General features: G+C 40.9%; 1 protein-coding gene across 5 annotated transcripts in view; it reads left to right on the top strand.

Moving 5' to 3' along the window:
• The window catches only part of Asb3 (ankyrin repeat and SOCS box containing 3), an 85,693-nt gene extending 83,797 nt beyond the window's left edge, over positions 1-1,896 (top strand). For all 5 annotated transcript variants that reach the window (XM_027387707.2, XM_027387706.2, XM_035453331.1 and 2 more), the window contains one exon: positions 1,315-1,896. In XM_027387707.2, coding sequence (XP_027243508.1) covers positions 1,315-1,520 — 206 coding nt within the window. In that variant the 3' untranslated portion in view covers positions 1,521-1,896. The remainder of the gene's footprint in view (positions 1-1,314) is intronic.
• The last annotated feature ends 25,587 nt before the right edge of the window (positions 1,897-27,483 follow it).

Raw genomic sequence — 27,483 nt, 5'->3', positions numbered from 1 at the left:
TTGGGGCAGGGCCTAGGCCCTCCCCTGTGTATCTAGGCTGAGAGACTATCCCTCCTTTGGAAATGGGCTCCCAAAGTCCATGCACTAAGAATAAATAACTGGTTCCACTGTCAGAGGTCCCATAAACTGCCCAGGCCTCCTAACTGATACCCACATTCCGGGGGCCTGGTTCTTTCCTCTGCTAGTTCCCCAGCTGTCTGACTGGGGTCCATGCAATCCCACTTGCTCAGGTCAGCTATTTCTGTGGGTTTCCCTAGCATCGTCTTGACCCCTTTGCTCATCACTGCTCCTGCTCTACAACTGGATTCCAGGAGTTGGGCTCAATAGTTAGCTGTGGATCTCTGCTTCTGCTTCCATCAGCTACTAGGTGAAGACTCTAGGATGGCATTTAAGGTAGTCCTCAATGTCAATAAAGGGGAAGGGCATTTAAGGTAGCATCTCCACTATTGCTTAGATTCTTAGTTGGGGTCATCCTTGTAGATCCCTGGACATTTTCCTAGTGCCAGATTTCTCTTTAAACTTATAATGGCTCCCTCTTTTAAGGTGTCTCTTTTCTTGCTCTCCTTCTCTGTTCTTCTCTCAACTTGATCTTCCTAATCCTCCTCCCCACTAACCTTTCTCCTCCCTCCTCCCCCACCATGCTCCCAATTTGCTCAGGAGATCTTGTCCCTTTCCCCTTCTCATGTTCTTAGGGTTGTCCTTGTTTCCTGGCATCTCTGGGGTTGTGGATTGTAGGCTTCTTATCCTTTGCTTTATGTCTAATATCCACTTATGAGTGAGTGGTACCATATACCATGTTTTTCTTTCTTGGTCTGGGTTACCTCACTCAGTATAGTTTCTTCTAGTTCTATCCATTTGCTTGTGAATTTCAAGATTTCATTGTTTTTTCCCATTGAGTAGTACTCCATTGTGTAGATGTACCATATTTTCCTTATCCATTCTTGGGTTGAGGTGCATCTAGGTTGCTTCCAGGTTCTGACTATTACAAATAATGCTGCTGTGAACATAAGTTGAACAGATGTCCTTGTTGTATGAATGTGCATCCTTTGGGTAAATGCCTAAGAGTGGAATTGCTGGATCTTGAGGTGGACTGATTCCCATTTTCTTGAGGAGTCGCCATACTGATTTCCAAAGAGGTTGATGTTTTGATACAGAGTTTCTCACTGAATCTGGAGGTAGATTGTTAGCCAGCAAACCTCACTGATAACCCCATCTGTGGCTTTTACATGGCTTATGAAGTCCAAACTCAGGTTCTTATTCTTTTGTTCATGAACGTCCACTGTCAGGTAACATTTTGTTCATTTCTTTCTCCAGCCTGTGTTCCATGCCTGGCCCATCTCTGTCGTTTGGAAATTCGGACCAGTTTAAAAGCAGAACGTCTTCGTTCTGACAATTTCATTCGTCAGTTGCCACTTCCCAGAAGTCTGCAGAGCTATTTGCTCTATGATGAGGTTTTGAAGATGAATGAAATTCCAGAACCAGCAGCTATTCATGATGGAGAAATTAGTGAGGCCACCTGACAGCTCATTTTTCAATGCTGTTTAGTCACAAAAGATGGGAATGTTTACAGCTGGGCCTCCCAGTTCCCCTCCTCCCCAATACTGTGAACTTCACTCATCCTGCCTCACTTAGTTTCATCTCCAATGGACTTTGTTGTGTAGTATTTGTTTACCTAACCATTTTCTGCTGCTAAGCAGTGATGCTGCTATGGTGCTGGATGTGACATCGTTCCATTTGAGAGTCATGTTCACCTGTGCTTGAAGCTAAGGAAGCCATAAACTTCCTAGGAAGAATATATTAACAACTGTGTTTTGAATCACTTACCATTGTTATTATTTCACTTAGGTCTTCATATCCCATATGTTTATAAAAATAAATTTTTCAATGTTGGCATAATCTGTTCTCATTTGTTTTTTGGTTTCTTGAGACAGGGTTTCTCTTTGTGGCTTTGGAGCCTGTCCTGGCACTCACTTTGTAGACCAGGCTGGTCTCGAACATACAGACATCCGCCTGCCTCTGCCTCCTGAGTGCTTGGATTAAAGGCATGCGCCACCACTGCCTGGCTATGTTCTCATTTCTTAATTCAGATATATTTATGAGATGTTGATATTCTTACATTTTAACATGTAAACTCAGGAGAAAGTTTTTTTTTAAGAACATAAATTTCAGTCATATTGATGGTTCTTAGATCTTTTCTTCATACTTTTTGGCAAAATACACCCCATTTTTAGTTTGCAAAGACAAGAACACACCTGAATTCATAGAATAACACTCAGTATAAAAAATCCTATCATTTTTAGAAGTGTTATACTGCACTCAGAATATTAATAAGGAGACCTCAAGGGAGCATTGGTATAGTACCACCTTTAGAGAAAGAAACAAGCACATTTCAGTTATTTGGTGCTAAATAGAACAATCAGGCTTCATTCAACTCCAAAATAAAAGGGCAGCTTTGTTCCTATGAATCAGTAATAGCCAATAATATTCTATTAATACAATAGTTTTCCTTCTTAATATCTGGATGTATTTTTACATGAATGATGAAATAAAGACCTTAGAATCCCACATTGTGAGTTTTTACAATTGCTTTATGTAAACCTTGAGTCAAGAAAAATCAAGCATCTTCAAAACAGTTGTCTGAAAGACTGAAAACTAGCCTTGAGAGGAAGGTACTAGAGTGTTGCTGTCATAATAGTCAGCACAAGGTGGTTTCTACAATGCAGAACTTCATCTCTTGCCAGCAACCTCTGGTTGGGTCTATCATCTGGGCTCATCTCTGATAGGCTCTTAAAAGAAGCATGATATAGGTCGACTTCATTAGAATGGACTGGGAAGACTTAACTCGTTCCTCATATTTCAAGTCTTGTTTGATGTTGGTATAAAGTTAGATATTGAAAATCAGGCAGAAATTCTGATAGTTTAATTTAACAAAGACACTCCAAAATTATGCGTACCAAAACTCTGTTTCAGGTTTTGTTTTTGGGTCATTCTATAGACCCAAAACATTCATAGAATGTTTTAAAAGAGTGTATCTCTTAATGTATTTTGTTCATGTTCAAATGTTATATTACAAAAGCCCAATTTTCCTTAAGTTATCATTAAAGCCCTAAAAGTCAACACAGATGCCCCCGGCTGATGAAGTTTTGACTTTAGAGCAGTAAAAAAATAACAAGCATCTCATAGAAACTGCACTTTGAAGTTGACTTATTCCTAGGCTATCGATACACAGTGTGAGAGTCTGTTGGAGTCTGATGGTTCTGAGCAATGCCAGTGATCTATAACTCCTAGACAGTCAAACATGCAGACTTATCTTGTCAAGGGATGTGTATACCTGTTTTCCCACCCAGAATACTGGGACTGGATGTTAATAAACTGGTGACCTTTGCTACCTGTAGGGTGAGGCCTTACCCAAATCCCACAGTGTTTGTTCCAGGCTCTCCCTCTTTAGACCTTTAGCTTTAGCTTTGTTTCTCAATAGAACCCATCCTTGGGGGAGAAGTCGCATGTATTTTATAGGCTGGTGACCTCTACACTATCTTGGTCAGAGACCACACCAGATTTTTTTTAAGACTCAAAACCAAACCCCCAGCAACATACCTCCTCCGAGGCCATACCTCCTCATCCTTCCCAAACAGTTCCACCAAGTGGGGAGTAAGTATTCAGACATAAGCTTATGGGGGCCATTCTCATTTTGATTACCATAGTGGGATGAACAGGTGGCTCAAGGGTTAAGAGTACTTCCTGCTCTTCCAGAAGACCAGAGTTTAATTCCCAATACTCCCATACAGTGTGGATTACAGCTCTTAACTCCAGCTCCAGGAATTCAGTGTTGTCTTCTGGCCTCTGAAGGCATCTACACACATGGCATATGTTCACACAGACTCACACACTCAATAAATAATAAATCTTTGGGAAGGGGGAAGAAGCTTTTGGTTCTTATTGATTTGTTTCTGTTTTTGAGACAGGATCTTGGTCTGAAGCCCAGATTTCGAGAACTCGTTAGGTAGCCTGACTCTTGTCTTAACCTCACCATTGTTGGGATTATAGCTAAGAATCACCACACCTAGCTAAGCCCTTGGTTTTGAAATTGATTAGTGATTATTATGGTTTAGGACTAGAGTGGCCTTAGAAGGCCCACATATTAAAGGTTTGCTCTCAAGTCTGTGGTGCTTTTGGAAAGTTTTAGGAGATGGTTAGACCATTTGAGGAGCTATTGCAACTCCTGTCTTCTGTTCCTGATATGTATTTCAAGTGGTCATCTTTGCTCTACTTAACATCATAGGCCCAAAGCAGCAGACCAACCATGAACTGACAATCTCCCAAACCAAAATAAAACTTTTCTCCCTTTCAGTTGGACATCTTAGGTGTTCTTGTCAGTTGTGGGAAACTGACTGATGTGGTAACTTTTTAACTTTATTGTATGCAACGTTTCTTTTAGACATTTGGTAAATATTTTACTATTACTATGGTCCTGTCTTTACTTAGTATATACTTAATAGTTTATGATAGCTTCCTTACATTAATATCATCCAACTTACCTTAAACATTCATTCACCAGACTAAAATCAGTTTTCCTGGTCTACATTTGTTGGCCATGATTGCAGATTTCATAAGGACATTCATATGAGCATAGCATGTATTCTCAGCACAAACTCTTATACCCTAGCCCTCTCATGTTCCTCCTGTTAGTTCACCCCTCACCAGCTTTGCTCCTACATCATGTCATGTACACAAACATGATTTAATGTGTCTATATAAAAGCTAGGATCTATAAATAAAGGAGAACATGATATTTATCTTTCTGAGACTGACTTGATTTCTTCAGCTTTTATGAACAAAGACTCTGCTGGTCTCAGTTCACAGAGTATCCAGCCTTTTGTCCTGCTGTCACAGTTCTTTGTTTGCTCCAGCTGAGAGGGTAGAAATCCTTGTCTGACAATTCCCCTTGACCTCAGTGCAGTCAAGCTGAGAATTTTTGTTTCAGGGTCTTCAACCCCAGCCTGCACAGCCATGGTTCACTGCCAATGTGTCGTGTGTGTGTGTGTGTGTGTGTGTGTGTGTGTGTGTGTGTGTGTGTGTGTGTGTGTGTGTGCATGTGTGTGAAGAGAGATAGAGACAGAGCTCCCAGTGCTTCCCATGGTTCACTGCCAATGTGTGTGTGTGTGTGTGTGTGTGTGTGTGGTGTGTGTTGTGTGTGTGTGTGTGCATGTGTGTGAAGAGAGATAGAGACAGAGCTCCCAGTGCTTCCCATGGTTCACTGTGTGTGTGTGTGTGTGTGTGTGTGTGTGTGTGTGTGTGTGTGTGTGTGTGTGTGTGTGTGTGTGTGTGCATGTGTGTGTGCATGTGTGTGAAGAGAGATAGAGACAGAGCTCCCAGTGCTTCCCATGGTTCACTGCCAATGTGTGTGTGTGTGTGTGTGTGTGTGTGTGTGTGTGTGTGTGTGTGTGTGCATGTGTGTGAAGAGAGATAGAGACAGAGCTCCCAGTGCTTCCCATTGACCTCAGCTGGAGCCAGGTGGCACTGGTTTATGATCACTCTTCCCTGCTTTCCCTGCTTCTTACTCAGAGACCTCATGTGGCTTAACAAATTCATTTTCAGCCATTATCTCCTGCAAGAATAAAATGTATTGTTTATTATTCTGTCTTTCTCTGAGTTGTAGTGATGGAGCCTCTCAGCTGCCATCTTCCCCTAAAGTTTCTAGAATCACATTTTTATAAAGAAACGTTCATTGAGGAATACAGTATTATATGGACTATAATACATATCAAGCACACACACGTGTAGGGTTGTCAATGTCTTCAACTTTGTTAATTAAACATGTGTTTCATTTCCTATGTGTTGAATTTCTCATGTATTTCTCAATGACATTGACTTGCAAATTTGTCTTATGTAAGATTCATACACAGTATTTTCTGAATAACAGTTTTCTACATTACTGTAAATCATATGATTTGTGAAAAGATAGCTTACTTTTTCTTCCCAATTTAATTTTTTTTTGTTTTTTTTGTTTTTTTTTTTGTTTTTTTTGCTATTTACATGTATCTCATCAAGGATGCACAGTCAATCTGCTGTATTTTAAATTTTCTTGATGTACACAATCATATTTCATTTCCATTTTTACTTTTAGTTATTTAAAATTTTTGTTATACTTCACATATCATTTGAAAGTCAAATAGCTAGCTCAGTGTTTAAGAGCACTTGCTCTTGCAAAAGACCCAAGTTCAATTCTCATCAACTACATGGTGACTCATGACCATCTGTAACTCTCATCCTAGGGAATCTAATGCCCTTTTCCAGTCATGCACATTGGGTACAGACATACATGCAGGTGAAACATTCGTACACAAAGTAATAAGTTGAAATAAAAAAATACATTTATTTCTATGGAAACCATGCTTGTTGTGTCCTCTTGAACTTATTGCTTTCCTTTTATGAAGGGAGCCAGTTTATAGATTTAAAAAATATTTTAAGTGTAAGCATATATTTTTCAAACTCTTTCTTTGGTTAGTGAAATAGTGTACACAATTTTCCCCATTTTTTTTCCTTAAATAGTAATTCATAGGGATAGCCCTCATTTATTTATTTATTTATTTATTTATTTATTTATTTATTTATTTGGTTTTTTGAGGTACGGTTTCCTCTGTAACTTTGGATCCTGGCCTGGAACTTGCTCTGTAGGACAGAGCTGACCTAGAACTTACAGAGATCTGCCTGCCTCGGCCTCCCAAGTACTGGGATTAAAGGTGTGCACCACCATTGTGTGGCTGCCCTTTTATTTTTATAGTGATAAGGTACACTGTCATACAAAATTACTGCATCTTCAACATTCTCCTGATGACAAGCTGAGACATCTCTAGGCTTTTGTGATTATCAATTTGCTTCAGTGAATAGTTTTGCACTTTTTTTTTTTTCCAGTTTAGCTTTGGGAGATTCTTGGGGCTATTGTTAGATCAAAAGATAGCTGTAGACCTGGAGAGATAGCTCATCTTAGGAGCACTTTCTGCTTTTCTAGAGAACCTGAGTTCTGTTTGTAATCCATGCCTGGACAGTCACCCAAGATTGTTCTGCAATGTTGGGGCATCCATCTTCTGCCTATAGGCCTAACATCTGACAGGCTCTTTTGTGAACCTGGATAATCTGAAGGACTGGACCACCTTGTTTTGGCAAGGTTTGCAGTCACTCTTTTTGGCGTCCTGTTTGTCCAATTTGGACAGCAAACTGTCAGTAGTTGAGGCAAGGACACTTTGTTGCCTAGGGGCTTACCTTTACCCAAAAAGCCTCAAACTCCATGTGGAGTCTCTTTGATGCTCATAATCGTCTCTGATGTAGATTGGTGCTAGCAGGTGCAGACATGTCTTATTGTCATAAGAAATAACCTATGTTATTAAAATATGTTAAATACCATATTCTTTAGATCTCTGAAGTGTTTGAAGATGACCTGTCTTTCTAATATATCAGTTTGACCTTGTAAACATACCTAAAGTGAATACAAATTTGACTGTTATAGTTGACTAATTACTAAACTACATTTCCTAATTGTCCTATATAGTTGATAATAACTTTCAAGGACTAGAAATTTGTATTACATAGTTAAATGACCTGTAGAGACACAATACCTAGAATACTAGGAAGATAGCAAAATTAATCTCAAGTTTGTATCAATACACAACATTTATACAATATTCAGAAGTAAAATGTTTAAGTAGTTGCCTTTTAAGAATAGATTCAATGCCTAAAATCAAAAACACCAATGACAGTTTATGCTGGAGAGGATGTGGAGAAAGGGGAACACTTCTCCACTGCTGATGGGGGTGCCAACTTGTACAGCCACTTTGGAAATCAGTATGGCGACTCCTCAAGAAAATGGGAATGAGTCTGCCACAAGATCCAGCAATTCCATTCCTAGACATATACCCAAAAGAAGCACATTCATACAACAAAGACATCTGTTCAACAATGTTCATAGCAGCACTATTTGTAATAGCCAGAAACTGGAAGCAGCCTAGATGCCCCTCAACCGAAGAATGGATAGAGAAAATGTGGTACATTTACACAATGGAGTACTACTCAGCAGAAAAAAAAACAATGGAATCTTGAAATTTGCAGGAAAATGGATGGAACTCGAAGAAACCATTCTGAGCAAGGTAACCCAATCACAAAAAGACAAACATGGTATGTACTCACTCATTTTAAACACAGAGTAAAGGATTACCAGCCTACAATCCACACTGCCAGAGAAACTAGTAAACAAGGAGGACCCTAAAAGAGACAAACTTTGATCCCTGGAGAAGGGGAAAGGGTCATGATCCCCTGAGCAAATTGAGAGCATGGGAAGAGGGGGTAGGGAGCTACGAGAATGAGAAAGGAAGAAGAGGAAGGATGCAGAGGTCATGAGGGAGCAGAAAGGTTGAGTCAGGTGTAGATTAAAAGAAAGGATATGTGATAGATAGGGATTCAGTTGGGAGGGGTAGTAGGGGAGGAGGGGAGGGAGAAGGGAACTGGGATTGTCATGTAATTCAATCTTGTTTGTAACTCAAATAAAACAAAAAATTTTTAAAAAGTAGATTCAATAATCTACCTTTTCATCTCCACATCTCTATATCCTCTATTCTTTTCAGAGTAGATTCAATAATCTACCCTTTTAATCCTATCATATCTGGATTCCTCTTTTATTTTTTCAAAACATAAACCTTGAATCTAATCACCTTTGTTCAAATTTCTTCCTGATCACAAGCAACATCATTTTGTAACCAATCCCTGATGGGGAATGTACTACTGTGTATGTTTATCTTATTGATTGTTAAATAAAATACTGTTTGGCCAATAAGATAGCAAGTTAGATGGAACTAGGAGTCAAAGAGGATTCTGGGAAATGTAGTAGAGAAGTGGTGATCCAGGCAGGAAGTCCCTTTTTCCCCCTTCCTCCTCCAGCGGCAGGATCTGATCTACTGACAAGGAGGAAAGCCAATAAGGTGTCCGATAAGTCTTATAAAATATATAGATTTATGATAGTTAAGACTGAGCTAACAGAAGAGAAATCCTAGTCATTGGCCAAGCAGCTTTGAACCTAATACAAGTTTCTGTGTATTCATTTGGGCCTAACACGGGCGGGTGACAGGTGTAAAGCTCACACATGGTGGTGGAGCTCAGGTGGCTTTTGGCAGAAAGATTTATCATAACAAATTCCCCTAAACAATGACAAATATTCAGAACCCAAAGAGTGATCAAAAACCACCCACCCCATCATTTGGGAATGTGGGAGTTGTGTTCTTAAAGTTCCTTCTGTCTGTGGGCGACGATGTCTTCAGAGGATCCTGAAAAGAAAATTTTGGTTAATTGTCAAGCTGTATCATTTGTTGTCCAGTCTCTGCATAATGGGCAAATACAAGGCTTCTTTCAAATGTTGGGTAAAGTAGTATGTGAGGCTGGAACGCCCCAGCTAGCCACCTCTTATTCCAAACAGTGTCTGTGAGGTTGGATCATCTCAGGAAGTCACCTCAAAATTGTTATGACCAGCTTTTAGTCCAAAGCTGATCTTTAGCTGGTGTTGTTCAGCATAATGGTGTTGTCATAATCCTGGTGAAATCATCGTTATGGAGTCTCATCCTCCTTGTGGAGATTTCAAAGGTCACTGTTAGTCATTATAGAAAACTGATAGAGACTCAAACAAGAAATCATGTACATGAAGTTAGACAAAAAAAAACTTTTCTAGAATTGGTTAGTACTCTATAGGACCATTAATATCATGACAAAAATTATGAGATTTCATAATCTCATAATAGTCCTAAATATTTTCCTTCTGCTCCATATCAGATGGCTCTTCTGACATGGGACAGAGATTTTATATTTTACTTTAAAAAGCATGCTTGGGTTTAGAGAAGGAGAGAACCATTTTCCAACTCCAAAGCCAGATTTTAATCTTTAATTGGATTGAGACTACAAAAAGACCATTCATATACTATGTCTGTATAGAAATAAGAAACAAACATTTGGGAAGATTTATGAAAATTTACCCTGTTGTAAATGTGATATACCAATAGGATAATTTGCTCTTTTTCTTGGGACAATTTTTCTAGAGGATTTGTTCTTTTTCTTCAGATGTCTCATTTGTCCAGTGGTCTCTGGATTCCTTAGCTGGATATCTTTTATTCTCCTGGAAAGACAAAAATAAAACACTTCCCCAAACCTAAATTTATGAGGAACTTCTCCTAAGCAAGTTATATTTGTTCAAATGAAAATCATTTGTTAGTATTATAGATTAGTTTAGATTTAACAACCATGCTGCTTGATGAACTATCATCTCTTCTAGTTAAGAGGTGTCCTGTTCAAAATGAATCTTTATCAATTTTAATGGTATCCATATATTTTCTTCACCTGTGAAAACAAAAGCAAAGCCCCTTCCCCAATGTAACACATGTCCCAGTTTCCATTCAGGGGTCAACACATCTTTAAAAGACACTGGCTGGTTTAAATATGTAGTTTTCTCTGTTCTCCGATGTCTCTCTGCAGCTGTTGTTTCTTTCTCATTTACATTCAGAAAATTCAAAGTTAATAAAGCACTATGCAATCTATTTTTGAGGTTCTTTATCATCTCTTCCTGTATACTTAGCATATCCTTTAAAGTTCTATTTGATCTTTCTATAATTGCCTGCCCTGTAGGATTATGTGGTAAACCCGTAATATGCTTGATACTATAATAAGCAAAAAAACCCTCATTTTCTTAGAGACATGCAGGACCTTTGTCTGTTTTTATTTGAGCAGGTATACTCATTATGGCCATAACTTCTAGCAAATGTGTAATTACTGAATCAGCCTTTTCTGAAATCAAAGCAGTTGCCCATTGAAAACCTGCATAGATGTCAATGGTGTGGTATACATATTTTAATTTTCCAAATTCTACAAAATGGAACACATCCATCTGCCAGATATCATTTCTTTGTGTACCCTTCGGGGTACTACCTGCAGGTAGTGTAATTTGGTTGTATAAATAACAAGTAGGACATTGCCTTATGATTTCCTTGGCTTCTTGCCAAGTGATGGGAAAGTCTTTTTTTTTTAACCTTTTCTATTGACATGGTGTTTTTATGAAATTCTGATGTCTTTAGCACATTTCCTATCCATAGTTAATCACTCTCATTACCTTGTGCTAGAGGGCCTAGCAGACCTGGATGGCATCAGATGTGTGTTATATATATGGGATGATTTCTGTTCCTGATTATGTCCTGTAACTGAATAAGTAATAAAGTCAATTCTGTATCATCTGGTATAAATTCAGAGGTTTCAATATGTAAAACAACTCTTTCTGCATATTGTGAATTGGCAACTATGTTGAGAGGTACTTTATGATCCATTAACACCATGAGACTAGCATATAATTCTGACTTTTGGACAGAATTATAAGGACTTAAATCCACTTTACTTAAAATTTCTGATTTGTATCCTGCCTTTCCTGATTTATTTGTATCAGTATAGAATGTAGGGGCTCTAGTTATTGGTGTTTCCCTCACAATTGGACAAAGATCCAGTTAGTCCTCTTTATGGGTTGAATTATCTTGCTTTAGGGATAATTGTTGTTGACCTCTCCCAAAAAATTACTACAAGCTCTGCCAGGGTTTACTTTCTACCCGTAGTTTTTCAATGCTAATTGACGAAGTCTCAATTTTCCTTTTAGAATTGAAAGACCCCCAACTCAACCCTAGCCTGATACCCACCAGCATGTATTTGAAAATCACTCTGCCACACCCAGCTCTGGGACAAAGAACACATGAAATGGTCTGTCATGATGACCAGTCTCTGGAATTGTTATTAGTACTAGTTTCTATTATCTTCAACAACTGTCTGGTTTCTAAAAATTGTTATGGGCTACCATGCTCCAGAGCACCCAAGCTATGAAAACAAGTATAAGTCACTCTGTTCCCAGAAAAACCACTAGCTGTCCCATGGCCTTGCAGGTGTAAAAACCAAAATAAAATTCCAAACCTGTCATGGGCAAAATTGTAAGTTCAGTTCCCAACCAATCAGTTAATGACTCATGTATGTTACAGCCAATCAATATGTTGTCATACTCCTGCATAGTGACCAAAAAGCTATAAAAACTGTTTGCTTTAGAAACTCGGGGCCGTTCTCTTCCCAGGGAATGAACCCAATGCGTTGGAATAAAATCCTTTTGCTTTTGCATCGAACTTGTGTCCTGTGAGTGACTCTGTTGGGTGTGTCTCCCGGAATTGGACTTCACTTTTGGGTCCAACAGAATCAACTCAGAGATCTCCACATAAAATTTTAATTTCTTACTAGGCTTATGTGGTAAAAAGACCCAATCTAAGATAATATCTTCTCTCTGGATTAAAATTCCTGTAGGGGATGCTTAGAGGGTAATATGACTAGAATGCATTTAAGCTTTGGATCTACACGATCCACATGTGCCTCTGTAATTTGTCTTCCACCAATGCCAATTCTTTCTCAGCATCAGCTGCTAATTCCCTGGGACTATTTAAGTCCTTGTCTCCATCTAAGGTTTTACTTAAATGAATCAGTTGATCAAATTTATCCCAATAATGTGGAGTAGATGGGAAATGTCTCCTAGCAATCTCTGAAAGTCATTAAGAGTCTGCAATCGGGCTGGAGAGATGGCTCAGAGGTTAAGAGCACCAGCTGCTTTTCCAGAGGTCCTGAGTTCAATTCCCAGCAACCACATGGTGGCTCACAACCATCTGTTATGAGATCTGATGCCCTCTTCTGGTGTGCAGATATACATGGAAGCAGAATGTTGTATACATAATAAATAAATAAAATCTTTAAAAAAAAAGAGTCTGCAATAGATCTCTACTGATTTGTACCTTTTGGGGTCTAATTTTTTTGTAAACTTATTTATATTCTAAATAATAAATAGAATCTCCTCTTTGTATTTTTTCAAGAGCAATTTGTAATACCCAACAAAGCAAAATTTTCTTTACTTCCTTAAACATTCTTTCTAAATTGTCTACATTTGAATCAGTTAATAAAATGTCATCCATGTAAGCTAACGCCATCAGGCAGTGGTGATATACATCTTTAATCCCAGCAGCCAGAACTAGGAGGTTGTGGTACACATCTTTAATCCTAGGACTCAGGGTTAAGAGATAGACAGAGCTTTGTGAGTTCAAGGCCACCCAGATCTATACAAGATTGGTCCATTGATTCATTGCTAATATTGCAATGAATTTGTGGTAATATGATTTATTACAAGAATGGGATACTCAGATGAATGTTCCCCCAAAATTAGAAACCAAACATAGATTCCAATTTGAGTGTTGTGGTACTGCCTGAGAAGTGAGTTTTGTGAAATTTCCCATGTGAGTGCTATGGCACTTCCTTGGATTGAGTTTTCTGAAATTTTGAATGTGGGTGCCGTGGCAATGGCTGGTAAGTCAGCTTTGTGAAATATCGAATGGGAGTGCTCTAGTGCTGCCCGGGAAGTGACTTTTGTGGAATTTCCCATGGGAGTGCTGGGGCACTGCCTGGGAAGTGACTTTTGTGAAATTTTGCAGGGAGTGCTGCAGCAGTGCCTGGAGTGTGAGGTTTGGTGAAATTTCCCATGGGAGTGCTGTGGCACTGCTTGGGAAATTGAGTCATATGAAATTTTGCATGTGAGTGCCTTGGTGGGACTTAGCCTGGTTCCTCTGATAAAACAGTTGAATTTCTCAAAGTGACTGTGGAGCCAAGCGTCTGTGGACCGTTGGTGGGACTCAGCATGCTACACTCCAGTTTCTCAGCAGCTAAGGGAAAAGCCTCCCGCAGAGAGTTAAGCTACTCTCTGCAGCAGTTCTAGCTCTTGCCCATCTAGGACACAGGCCCAGCCTCTTCCCCCTCCACAGTATTTTGGCGGCCAGAGGGGTTTGCCTCTGTGTCTCTTGCCCAATTCTGCTTGCCAAGTCATCATATCCCCTTTGCATCCTCTTGTTGTTCTCCCAGTCGCTCTTCAACAGATTTGAAATCTCTGCGGATGTCTGATGGGAGGTGTCTTTCTGTAAATATGTTTCTCTTGTTGGCTGATGAATAAAACACTGTGGCCAATAGGGCCGCAAGATAGGTGGGTCTAGTTGAGACTGCTGGGAAGTGTAGTAGCGAAGCAGTCTCGATGTAGCAACAAAGCAGTCTCGATGTAGCAGGCAAAGGAGTTGTAGGTCCAGCATAGATTAGTAGTTATGGGTTAATAATAAAGACAGAGCTAACCAATTTTCATCAGCCAAATGTGGAACCAGTTGGGAAACTCCGTAACAGATGTCTCCTGTCTTCCCTTCTCGCCCCTATGGCTTAAGTTTCTTGGTGGTGTCATTTCTGGATAAGTCCGATGCTTTTCCCTTAGTGAATGTGCATGCCTTAAATCATCAGTGGTCCCCAAGCTGCTACATGGCTTTGTCAAGCTTCTGCCGCTATTGTTTATAGGAAATTAACAATTGGAGAATTGTGTCGGCTGTGTGTACTGCAACTTTCTAATCTACCTTACAGGGATTCTGTGAAAACTCAGTAAAATAATACAACTCTTTACACAGGGACTAGAGTGTGATAAAATGTTAATAAAAGTTGACTTATTAGTCCTGGGATTTAGTGGAGTACATTATAGACATCCATCAGAATGTGTTTGTAAGAGGTGGTAGGACCTGGCATGACCTCCAGGGGAGAGCTGGAGGAGGATGAAGGATACAGGTTCAGGCTGGCAGCCAGGGGAAGGCTGGCAGGGGACCGAAGGATACAGGCTCAGGGTGGCAGGACTATGGTCTGAGGGCTATGGGCAGACCCAAGCAAGAAGTGTTGGAAACTAAACTGTTGCTGAGTTATGGCATTTTGTTAAAAAACAAAACAAACAAACAACAAGCACTGAAGAATTGAGGAAGACTCTTCAAGGGCTAAGAAGGCTTGTTTTCCTAGGTTGATGTCTAGTGGTGGCCTTCCACCCTTCAGGAGTGACCTACATACTGCCCTGAGAAGGAACTTCACCAAGAACTGAAGGATGGGGAGATGCTGGGCCCTGGGAGGTGGGGCTTCGCTGTATCACTGAGGGTGTGGGTGCAGATGCGGTGACCCTGGGCAGGGCAGCTATGGGGAACCAGGAAATCGGCAAGTGTAAAACGAGGTTTCTCTGTCCCACCCAGTCCCGAAGACACTTCTAAATAATCACCCAGAGGCTTAATATTGCAAAATGCTTGGCGAAACAGCCCAGGCTTATTACTAACTAGCTGTTACTTTTAAATTAACACATTTCTAATAATCTATGTTTTGCCACATGTCTCGTGGCTGTACCTGTGCTCTAACACATCTTGTTCCCCTGTGGCTGGCTAGCATCTCCCTGACTTGGCCCTTCTCCTCTCTGTATCTTCGTTTGGCTTTCCTGCTTAGTTGTATTCTACCTGGCTATTGGATAATTCAGCTTTTATTATCCTTAATATGGAACTTCCAGTCCTTCTCCTCCCCTTTCCTTTCCTAGCTGTCCTTAGTCCCCTGGGCAGGGAGGACTGCGGGCTACTTCTCCCACCAACGATTCATCTCTCCCCATAATTATACGTTCTTGCTCCGCCTGGCTGATGTTCAAGGCTGAGTGGTATTTGGCCATCCTATACTCTGGAGGTTCACTGACTGGCCTTCTTACCCCTTCTCCTGCAACTGGAGCATGCTCCTCACTTCTGACTGCTGCCAGTCCCCTTTGGCCCCTGGATTCCTGGGCTCTTTTGGGTTCTTCTTGCCCTCTCACCAAAAGCCCAGTTGGTCATAAAGGATCTCTATACACAGATTCTTGCACTCCTTAAACTCCACTGGAAGGGCCCTCAAGTCACCGAGTCTGAGAAGATTCTGGCTACCTGTAACAGTGTTCCCAGCACAGTCCTTAACCTGTGCCTCGCAGCTGCCCCAAGTGTGCTCGGCAAATGCTGGAACATGTGGAGTCCCCAAGTCCTCCCAGGAGATGACCTCAGCACATTTAAAGCAAAACTCTCATTCCTGAGATTTTTCTTATATATCCATCTAAGTACACTCAATGGTTTACTCCATCTGAGTGGGTGAGGGGTTTTAAAGATCCCCAGACTGGTTCTCAGGATTTGTAGATGTGCTGATAGTTTGGAGTTGCATGTCTATTGAGGTCTATTGTTTGATATACCACCACATAACAAAATGCATTAACAAAGTAGGCTCTCATAAATGAGGATTAGTCAATAAGTATTTTAGACTTCAGTGGAATATATAACCAATAAGAAAATAAGGGGTTTTATTGATTATTAGAAATTCAAGCTGGGTGTGGTGGTGCAAGTCTTTAATCCCAGCACTTGGGAGGCAGAGGCAAGCAGATCTCTGTGATTTCAAGGCCAGCCTGCTCTACTGAGTGAGTTCCAGCAGAACCAGGGCTATATGGAGAGACCCTGCACTTCCACCACCAGAGAAAAATAAATTAAAGCTTAAGCATCATGACACTGATCATAAGAGAATCAATTTATTTCCCCTTCTTTCTGTTGTCCTTAATACATCACAACTATCATATTTTGTACCACTGTCTGTCTGTCTATCTGTCTGTCTATCTACCTATGTATCTATATCGTCTATCTCATCTATCTATCCATCCATCACCTACCTATATCTGCTATCTATATCATCTATCTACTATCTATCTATCCCTCTATCATCTATCTACTTTCTACCTATCCATCTATTGCATCTATCCATCTATCACATCTATCTATCATCTATCTATTATCTATCTATCATCTATATCTATCTATCTATCTATCTATCTATCTATCTATCTATCTATCTATCTTCTATCTATCTATTAGCAGGGTATAAGCCCAAGCTAGCCTCAGACTTGTGATCCTCCTGACTCATCTTCCTGAGTGCTGGAATCTCTAGTGTGGACCACTATGCTTAGCAACCACTTTTCATTTAAAATTTCTGAATTTGGGGCTGGTGAGATGGCTCAGTAGGTGAAGGTCTTGTTGGCAAGCCTGGCAACCTAAGTAGAATCCATGGGACCCACATGGGAGGGAGAGAACAAGCAACTACATAGTGGATGCAGAGAACCGACTTTACCGTATTGTTCTCTGATTCCATGAATTTTCTGGTGTGCACACAGATGCAAATAAAAGAATAAAAATACTTACTGGATCTTTATTTTGGAGAATAAGGACACATAATTTTCTTTATATTTTTGTGTCTAGCGTAGTGCGTTGAGTTCTGTCAGTGGAACAACTGTTTGTCAAACTAAATTAAAGATATAAATTAAAGAGTTCTTGGACTCTGACCAGAAGGGCTTAAGAATATGGTCTTTCTGTTTGCTGGCTTGTTGCCACTAAAATGATTAAAAAAAACTTTACCATTTTTGGTAACTTAATTATTTTTAAAAAACCCAAAACTGGTGAACATGACTTAAGAACAACTCTGGAAAAAAAGTCACCCGTACATGAGTCACTTATCCTATCAAACCAGTTTCTGAATATCATCTAATAATATTAGAATGACCTAGAATCCTATTTGTCCCTGTGGTGCTCAAGGGTGACATCTGTGCTCCTCTGTAGGGTTTACCCACATTATAGTTCTTAAAATGTCTTCATTATATGTATATACAAAGTAAGACATTGCTAGACATGGTTTATGTGCATGTCCTTAATCCCAGGATTTGGAGGTGGAGGCAGGAGGAGTACCAGCTCACAGCCAGCCTAGGCTACATAGTGGGAGTCTGATCCAAAAATAAAAAAGTAAAACATTTGGCTAAGGGAAATAAAAATTTTTAAATAACACAATTTTCTTACATGTATGGGCGTTCTGGCTACTTGTATATTTGTTCACCATGTGTGTCTGGTGCCAATGGCAGACAGTTTTGGATCTGGAATTTCAGATGGTTGTGAAGCACTGTGTAGGTGCTAGGAATTGAACCAGGTCCTTTGGAAAAACAGCCAGTGCTCTAAACCACTGAGCCAGGTTTCTAGCCCTGGCTAACAGAACTTTCAAATCACACCTTTTGTTTTGTCAGTTTAAAGGGTCATTGTAGCTGGAGTTTCTTTCCAGCCTGGTCCTGCAGCCGTTTGGCCCCAAATAAACACAAAGACTTTTATTAATTAGAAACTGTTGACCCAAGGCTTAGGCTTCTTATTGCTAGCTCTCTCTTAATTATTAACCCATTTCTATTAACCTAAATATTTCCACATGGTCTTATCTTACCAGAGAAGGGTCCAGATTTGTTACTCCTTCCTCTGCTATGAGGCGTCACCCTTCCTGCCTGGCTACTGGATAATCAGTGTTTTATTCATCAATCTATAAGATATATATTATATATATATATATATATATATATATGTATATATAATGTTCATATATATATGAACATGGGCATCCCCCATCAGGTCATAGTGGGACAGAAACAGTGTTGGGAAAAGCATGTAGCCTTATCTGTTTTGGTAACAGCTTTTGTTAAACACCCGAAGAACTGAGAGTGGCCCCATCTGTTGTTCCTTCATGCATTTGTAATCATGCTCATTTATTTCATCACACACCAGTGCACTGTTCATCTGTGGCTGGTGTGTAAACATCTCAAGACTTACAGGCTTTCATTGTTTACATCCTCCGTGGGTCGTGGGTCAGGAGCCCAGAAGATGCTTAGAGGGGTAGCTGTGGCTCAAGGTTGCTCATGGCTTTAGTTGAGGTGTCTGATAGGGGCTGGAATCACCAGAGTGGCTATGGCTCAGACAGGAGGCTCTGCTTCTTCCTCTTTAGGGCATCACCTCAGGCTGTTCAAGACCAGGCTTTCCCAGAGGCAGGGATCCAGGGTGGAGGCAGCATGTTCTCAGGGCAAAGGGCTGATGTGGTTTTTCACCTCAGAAGTGAATTCTCTTGTGCCTATTGTATTTAAATCATTAAAACAGGTTATTAAAATCTTACACTTATAGGAAAGGAACTAAGCTTCCCTCCTGAAGGGAGGAAACGCAAGGACTTGTCGGCATTCTTTCGACCTGACCACAGGCAGCACACCCCTGCTTTCCAGCTGTGTGACATTAAGGAATTTAAATATTATCATAGACAAGTTGCAGACCTGTATGCTCAGCATATAGACAAAGTAGCCCTGCCCTCGCACAAGGGAAGGGCTTAGGTCATATTAACTACATTTCACCATGTGGCTCAGGTGAGCAGACAGGGAAAGGGGAGTATTACATCTGCAGCTACGTGACAAATGGTTGATAGCAGTGAGCTTGCCCATGCATTACCAGTGAAGACAGACATCTTCACCTTGTGGCTCCTTGAGATTTGTGGCCAAATAATATGTGGTTACAAGGATTTCGTCACTTACCTTGTTAATTACAGATACTTCTTCTTTCTTAACTTCTGTTAATTTTGAGTAGTTCAAGGTATTGTAAACTCTGTTTCTGGAGAAAATTTGTGAATTCTAAAGGGAAGATATATAATGATATAAAGCCCACAATTAGAAACAATTACCTATATGGTCTATCGACACAGTATATATAATTATAGAACCTTGCTGTACTGACTGATTTTATGTTAGCTTGACATCGGCCAGAGTCATCTGAAAGGAGGTAACCTCAACTGAAAAGAAAATGCCTCTGTAAGACCAGGCTGTAGGCAAGCCTGTAGAGCATTTTCTTAATTAGTAACTGATGGGGGAGGGCCCAGCCCACTGTGGGTGGGGCCATGCCTGGGCTGCTGGTCCTGGGTTCTACAAGAAAGCAGACTGAGCAAGCCATGGGGAGCAAGTCAGTAAGCAGCACCCTCCATGGCATCTGCATCAGCTCCTGCCTCCAGGTTCCTGCCTTGTGTGAGTTTCCTGTCCTGACTTCCTTTGATGGACTATGGATGAGGAAGTGTAAGCCAAATAAACTCTTTTCTCCCCAACTTGCTTTTGGTCTTGGTGTTTGACCACAACAGTAACCCAAACTAAGACACCTGTCAAGCACACTTTCCCTTAAAAAGTCTGAAGATTTAAATTAATTTGATGAAGGGGTTTAAATGAGTCCACCAGACCCAAGATAAATGATTAGTAGGTATTTATTAGGGAAGCACACAGATAAATAACTGCCTCGGTCTTACTGCTCCAGAAGACGAAGTCTCTGCCCTCCGGATGCTCTCTGCAACCCAAGAGAACAAGACCCAGCCCCTCCTCTACCTTATAATGGGTCACATCTGCACTTGAAACCAAGCCCAAAGGATATAGCCAACACTACAAGTTCAGTGGCAAGTCAAGATGCCACTACACTGATTTTCATGTATAATGGGTGTACCCTAATGTGGTATTGGCTGATAAGTGTAGGTAGTAGACAATGATTACAAAAGGTTGGAACAGTTCTAGAAAAATCCCATTGTCATACATTGTTCTATTAGGAATTAGAGTTCATCTGAATAACTGGGGAGAGGAGAAAGAAGTTCATTCTGGCTTCCCTAATATGTCCACATTGGCTGATTACAAATGATGATTCAACATCAATCAAAAGAATATTTTATTAGTATTCTTAACACATAGAAAGAGATCTGTTTATTGAGTAGAGTCAACAAACAGGAAAATCATGTTGCTATCTGGAAATTTTACCAATTCACCCCTTGTGATCCCAGGCAGAAAACTGCTGAGAATTGGGAATGGATGTAGTTAGTGAGAAAGCTGACCAGGGACTTCCCTCTGAGAGCCTCCAACAGAGCCTGCTCTGCACCTCACATCGCCCTCTTGTGGCCAGAATGCACAAGGGATGCTAAGGGATCCAAATCAGCTCTCACTCAGTCTACCTAGCAGCACTTCCTGAAAGCTGGACCGAACAGATTATTGAGCAACAAAACCAACTGAGCCTTGAGATAACCTTATTTTTGCTTAAACAACAAACAAGAAAGACTAAATCTGATTTCAAGCAAATACTTAGGTTTGACAGAAGCAAGAGTTAAGTCCAGTAAACCCTGAGTAGTCAATGCACATGAGATTCCACGAGGACAGACTCTGAAATGAGCTCCTCAGACACCCAAAAGGAGCAACTTTATACCTAAATGGCTTCTTCATTTGGAGCCCTCATTTTCCCAATAGACTCTTGGCTTTGACCTTTTCTCATTGGAAAGCAAACTCTTTATCTTTCAATCTAGTGTTCCCGATTCACAAATTGAATCACTTTAAAATAAAATCTTTAAAATTTCAATGTGCCTCAGACTTTTCTTTTCGTGGCAGTTGGTGACAATGAATATTATCTTGCGTGTTTATGGACATTTGCAAACCTTCTTTAGAGAAACATCTAGTGCAGTGTTTTGCCCACTCTTCAGTTGAGTAGTTTTATGATGAATTAAAGGAGCTCTTCTTTGCAATATTAACCCATTAAAACATAGGCAATATTTAATATTCCTCCCACATTCTTGGATTGCCTTTTTATTCTGGATAGAATCTTTCAATGCACAAACATTTTTAATTTATAACTTGAGCTTTCAGTCTCACATTCAAGAATGTGATATCCTGAGTCTGAGTGAGGTAAAACAGATACCAGAAATGTTAGCCATGGGTTAGCCTATTGCAGTCAAAGTCTTCTGTGCCCCCCACAGACCAAGTCTGTGCCAGGTTGGGGAGAAGCAGGGAAGGGAAGCAGAGAGAGCCTCTAATTTCCTATCATTAGGATTGTGGACATTGTTTCAGTTGCCTATCTGTGTAGCTGCTATGGTGTTCGAGTTGCGTTTTGAAGCTCCCATGGTTCCATTTCCTCATTTTAAAAGTCTGTTCATGGAAAAAACAATACTTAGAACTAAAGGGTCTGTCATTTTGCTTGTTTGTCATAGTTACTATGACTATGAACTTCTTATTTGGGATTTTAGAAACTCAACAGTCTCGGGTGGGTCTAAGAATGTTTAACTTGCAGACGCTTTTCCATTTCAGTGAAGTCACAAACTCAAGGTATCCTTTGTATGGCTCAGCATGTGGCAGGGTGTCTGTGAAGTTAACAATCATTTTGACTTTATTCGTACACTGAAGTGAAACTCTGCAGATTACAGCAGTGAGTGTCTCAACAAAGCTTCCTTAGAAATTTGAGTGAATGATGGAGAGCCCCGCAGACTGCAGATGTAAAGTTACATGCTGACAGTGTAGAAGTCTCCCCAGTCTTAAGTTGCTGGGTGCTTGGGTAACACCGAGACAGAGTAACTGTGATTTCATTTGTGTTGGGAGATTCTCCTAGGTTGGTAAATTGCTATGGCCAGTGGACCGAAAATGATGGCTCCCATTTGTCTTGTGGAACACCACAAGGAGCTTTCTGTGAACCAGAAAGCCATAGAGATTCTAGATGAGATTTCTCAGCCAGTGGTAGTCGTGGCCATGGTGGGATTGTACTGTACAGGGAAGTCCTACCTGATGAACCATCTGGTAGGGCAGAATGTCTGTGAGCAATGCTAATGGCTCAATTCCTCCTATGCCTGGTTTGTGTCTCGTTCCCATCTCAACAAAGAAAGCACAGCCACCCTTTCATGCTAGATTCATCACTAAATTATTATTCTACAGTAATTGTTCCTGAATCATTTCCTTACATTAAGGAAAATCTCTCCTGCATGTGTTCAAGGGGGTGTCTTCTCTAATTCCCTGAACTCTCGGGTCCTGTGTGTCAGTTCCCTGCCTCATACAACAGGTTTTCCTTTATAATTTCCTTGGGAATACAAGAGTATTTGGCAAGGTATGACCTTAAAAATCTTTATTGGACTTCACAAACTTTTATTTTTAAATCATGTTGGGTTGTCTTAGCTTTAGTCATTCATTCATTCTTTCTCTTTGTTTTTCTTCAGACAGGGGTCTCCCTATGTAGCCCTAGCTAGACTGGAATTTATTATGTAAATCAGGCTGTCTCTGAACTCACATAGGTCCAACTGCTCCACTGTGCAGTCTGAAAGGCATCTGGATGTGGTGTGTGCCCCACCCCACCAAGCCAAAGCACACTCTGGTTCTCCTGGACACTTAAGGCCTGGGGACATGGAGAAGGTAAGGCTAGTGGTTGGGTTGGTCTCTTTTAGGTTATGTTTTCCTGTCTCTTTGTTGTTTGTCATCTGTCTGTGATGTCTGCAGCCTGAACTGTGGTGGCTGAGAGGACACTGGTCTGTTGTTAGATTTCACTCCTAGGAAAGATCAAACCTCATGCTAGCAGCCAAAATGTGCTTTTGTTTCTGGAAGTGAGAATGAGTGGTTTGATCCAATGTATTACAGGTTAATTGAGCTGGTAAATTTTGTTGTTTTCAGCATAGTCTCCTGTAATCCTGTACTGGGGGATAGAGACAGGGCATCCCTTGGAGTAAATTGGCCAGCCAGACTAGTCAAACCAATGAGGCTCAGTGAGGGACTCTGCCTCAGGGAATAGAGTAGAAGTCATCAAGGAAGACACCCAACACCAACTTCATGCCTTCACAAGCATGCACACATACTTATACACCTGTCATCCTGCCATGAGGACATGAACACAAACACATACACACACATACACACACACACACACACACACACACACACACACACACACACACAGATGCATGCATGCATGAATGCACACTCACGCTTGTGCACAAAAGAATAGCTTTTGTAAATGTAAGTACAGTGGGAAACAGTAGCTCCCTGAAAAATATCTTGGTTAAATTTCTCTAGATATAACCAGATTCATGTGCTGCACTTACTGTAGTATGTACTATAGCACATATATTTATAGAATAAGAAAGGCCAGCGTCCTTCACTGAGTACCTTACTGAGAACCTAACACAGTGCCAGGCTTCCATATGTTATCTTATTTCAGATAATTGAGGATGCAAAATTCATGTAAATATATGAATCCTCTCATAAAATGAAGAAATTCTCCTTATAACTGTCAGAGTTGTTATTGGCATTTGTGTCGAGAGACAAATTTCCTGTCTTTGGACAGGAAATACCTTAACTAAAATGGTAACCTGCAGACTTCCTCTGGTTCTCATTTCTTTCCGTCTTGCTCATCACTAGGAATTGAATGAGGGTCTTGCATATGGTGAATATCCGAACTACCACTCATTTATGTCCCTAGACCTTTACCTGTGTGTGTGGGTATGTACATGTCTTTATTTAAACCTATAAAGTCATTTCATGTAAATATATAATGTCCATGGGTCTTACACCACATGTTGCTCTGAATGGACTCCAAGGAGTGCTCTCCTCAGACCTGCAACCCCCTGTGTCTTTCAGGGTGACCCTAAGAATGACTCATGGATCTTTGCCCTGGCCGTGCTTCTGAGCAGCACCTTCGTCTACAACAGCATGAACACCATCAACCACCAGGCCCTGGAGCACCTGCAGTATCCTTCCAGAACCTGAGCCGCCATGTTCCACTGACTGCTCTGCAATGCATATGGAGGCTCTGACCTGAGCTGTCACTGTGTGGCTTTGGTGGGTCAGAGTAGACCCAGGGCAGAATTGACTGTTTATTGTGATTTATTATTCCTAAGGGAATCACGAGGACCTGTGCATGAATTCACTTTTCCTTAACTGAATGCCAGTTATGTCACAGAACTCACTGATCTGATCAGGGCAAAGTCTTCCGAAAGTCCTGGTGGAATAAAGAATTCCACAGAGTTTGTGAGTTTCTTTCCAGACTTCATCTGGACTGTTCGGGATTTCACGCTGGAGCTGAAGTTATGTGGAGACAGCATCACAGAGGATCAGTACCTGGAGAATGCACTGAAGCTGATCCCAGGTACAGGGAGGGCTGGGGTGGGGGCTGGGAGGGGCTGGGATCTGCTGAGCTGCTCCCATCCTCTGTGGGGTCCTTGTGTATTGCAGTGGGAAGGAGGTCGGCAGAGATGCCGATAGGTCATTGGCTGATAATGTCTGGGAACTGGGGTTTAGTTTCTTTTGAGAAAAGTAGAGTCTAGAGCACAGCAAAATTATTCCTAACCAAGGTCTTTACAGTTTGTACTTTAGTATCTACAAGTTGTACTGTAGCATCTAGACTTCCCAAAGGACAAACATCAGGTTGCCTGTTTTTGTTTCTGCTTTCCTCTTTATAGCAAACAACTGACCACATAATTGCAGTTCATGAAATATAACACAAAGCCTATCTCAAAATGTATTTCACAGAGTAATGCATTGTTCTTCTCATGGAGGAACATTGTTTTTTAGTGCTGGATTGGTTATGTTGTCTGAAAAACAGCCAAGTTCTAAGTAAACTGACATGTTCTTTTCAGTCTATACCTTCTCAGTATCCAACATCATTTATCACAACTGTCTGTTTTTGTTTAAGCCACAGTGTCAGGACCAGTTATATTAATAGTCTATAAACTATATGCATGGACATTATTAGCCTGAGTGTGAAGCTGATGAAGCCGTGTGAGGCAATTCTCCTCACTCTCCTTTTCCTCTCCTGGCTGTCTAGGAGCCTGTATTGAAACAGCAGTAGGCAGAGAAGAGATCTGGTAGCCACTGCAGCAGGCATCTCACAGGGTTTCTGAAGCATTTGTGAACACCTGAAATTCACAGTCTGGCTGCTGTAGCATGAATTCTGATCAGTATTAATAATAAAATACCTGAGCCGGGCATTGGTGGTGCATGCCTTTAATCCCAGCACTCGGGAGGCAGAGGCAGGCGGATCTCTGTGAGTTCGAGACCAGCCTGGTGTACAAGAGCTAGTTCCAGGACAGCCTCCAAAGCCACAGAGAAACCCTGTCTCGAAAAATCAAAAAAACCAAACAAACAAAAAACCTGGAGTCAGATGTTAGGGGAGAAAGCTGGAATATCAGAGAAGCAAAAGAGCTAGCCACTAGCTCTTATTTCTACCCCAGACTGAAAGGGCATGAAAGGGCAATCCTGTCTCCACGAATCCTCAGACTGAATGTTCAACATGACTGCCTAGACTGCATTCATCTCTACGAATCTTCAGACTACCTCTTTTTTTTTGTCTCCTCTCACCTTATATTTCTCTCTCCACCCATCCATGCCACTCTAGTGCTGGGATTAAAAGCGTTCGATTCCAAGTGCTGGGATCACCTTTGTGTGAGCTCTGGTTTCTCTTCTAGATAGATTCAATCTTGTGTAACTCGGGGTGGCCTTGAACTCACAGAGATCCATTTGCCTCAGTCTCCCGAGTGCTGGGATTAAAGGTGTGTGCCACCACTGCCTGGCCTCTATAGCTGTGGCTAGCTTTGCATTATCATCTTCAGGCAAGCTTTATTTGTTAGATCATAAACAAAATATCACCACAGGCTACAGATGGCCATTAAGGTTTTTGATAAAAATAGCACTGTGTAAAACTGTGTAAAACTTTAAAAGTGAATTTTGTTGTGTGTACTTGAAATTTACAAATTGATGTTGCAGAACACGGGTGAGTACTAAGGTGGACACTGGAAGTGACGTAGGTAACACACCTGTCATCACACACAGGTAAGTCTTATGATAAACAGCTAAAGTGGACAATTTTACCAAACACTGACTTGGCGAGGCACATTAGCGTTTCCAGTCCTCTGCATCCTGCATATGAGTGACTTAGTGCCACCGGTCCAGAGTGGCCTCCTCCTTCACAGTTCTAGTGACCACTAATTTATTCTGTTCTATATTTTGCCTTAAAAATGAGTTCTGTTTAGAATCAAAGTTGTTTTCCTTTGGTGACCATGGCATCGTTCTTAGAATTACACCCTAATGCTGCTTTACATCATAACGGCCTTTGAAAACAAATCCCTATGTGTGTTTCAAAACAGAGGGCTCAACTTTGTTGTGAGTTTTGAAACCTCAGTGAGGGAATCCTCTTCTTTTTTTCTCCAAATTCCCTACGAAGGTGTTAGAGGCACAATCACCAAAAGTCAAGGATGTGCAGTGTGTAAAGGCTCCTGACGTTGTAATTTAGGTGGTGGTTTCTTTCTCTGTGGTGCCCGAGAGATAGGGACTCATGCCCTTTCAAAACTAGACACTTTGATGGGGAACAAGATGGTAGTCGCAGGAGCACTAAGAAAAACACTTGACCAAATACACTGGCTGATGTGACCTAGGCAACTTAACATGCAAAGTTAAATACCAGGCCTTGTGAACATTTGGGAAAACATTTGTTTTGGGGACTGTTGGATTGTGCCACAGGCCACACAGTGGTTACTCTTTTCTCTGTGTAGACCTCTTATGACAGAAAGTGCCCAGAAGATCAAAGACCGCAGGATAACTAATTTCTTCTAATATGGAACCCATGCGTTGAAAAGAAAGCAATGGCATAGTCTGAGATACCTCCCTTCACACCCTGCAGGGGAAGATGTCCAATGAAGTAGCCATGGAAACCACTTCTGTCACCTCTTTGACATATTTTCTGAGTAGCCATGAACCAATTTGTTGCTACCCCCATCATATGCAGACACATCATCATATTAAGCTTATTAGAGCATACTTTTAAGGGGATTTGAATTCAGTCATTTAATAAATATGTACTTCCTTTGATCAAGTGCCTCTGTGGAGGGCACTTGAAAGGTGCTGAGAATCCCGAGGATAACGTGGCTACATCATGGATACAGTTACAGTGCTCA

This window comes from Cricetulus griseus (assembly GCF_003668045.3).
Source record: "Cricetulus griseus strain 17A/GY chromosome 1 unlocalized genomic scaffold, alternate assembly CriGri-PICRH-1.0 chr1_1, whole genome shotgun sequence".
In the NCBI taxonomy this organism is placed as follows: Eukaryota; Metazoa; Chordata; class Mammalia; order Rodentia; family Cricetidae; genus Cricetulus; species Cricetulus griseus.
This window is presented reverse-complemented; position numbering and strand designations above follow the sequence as displayed.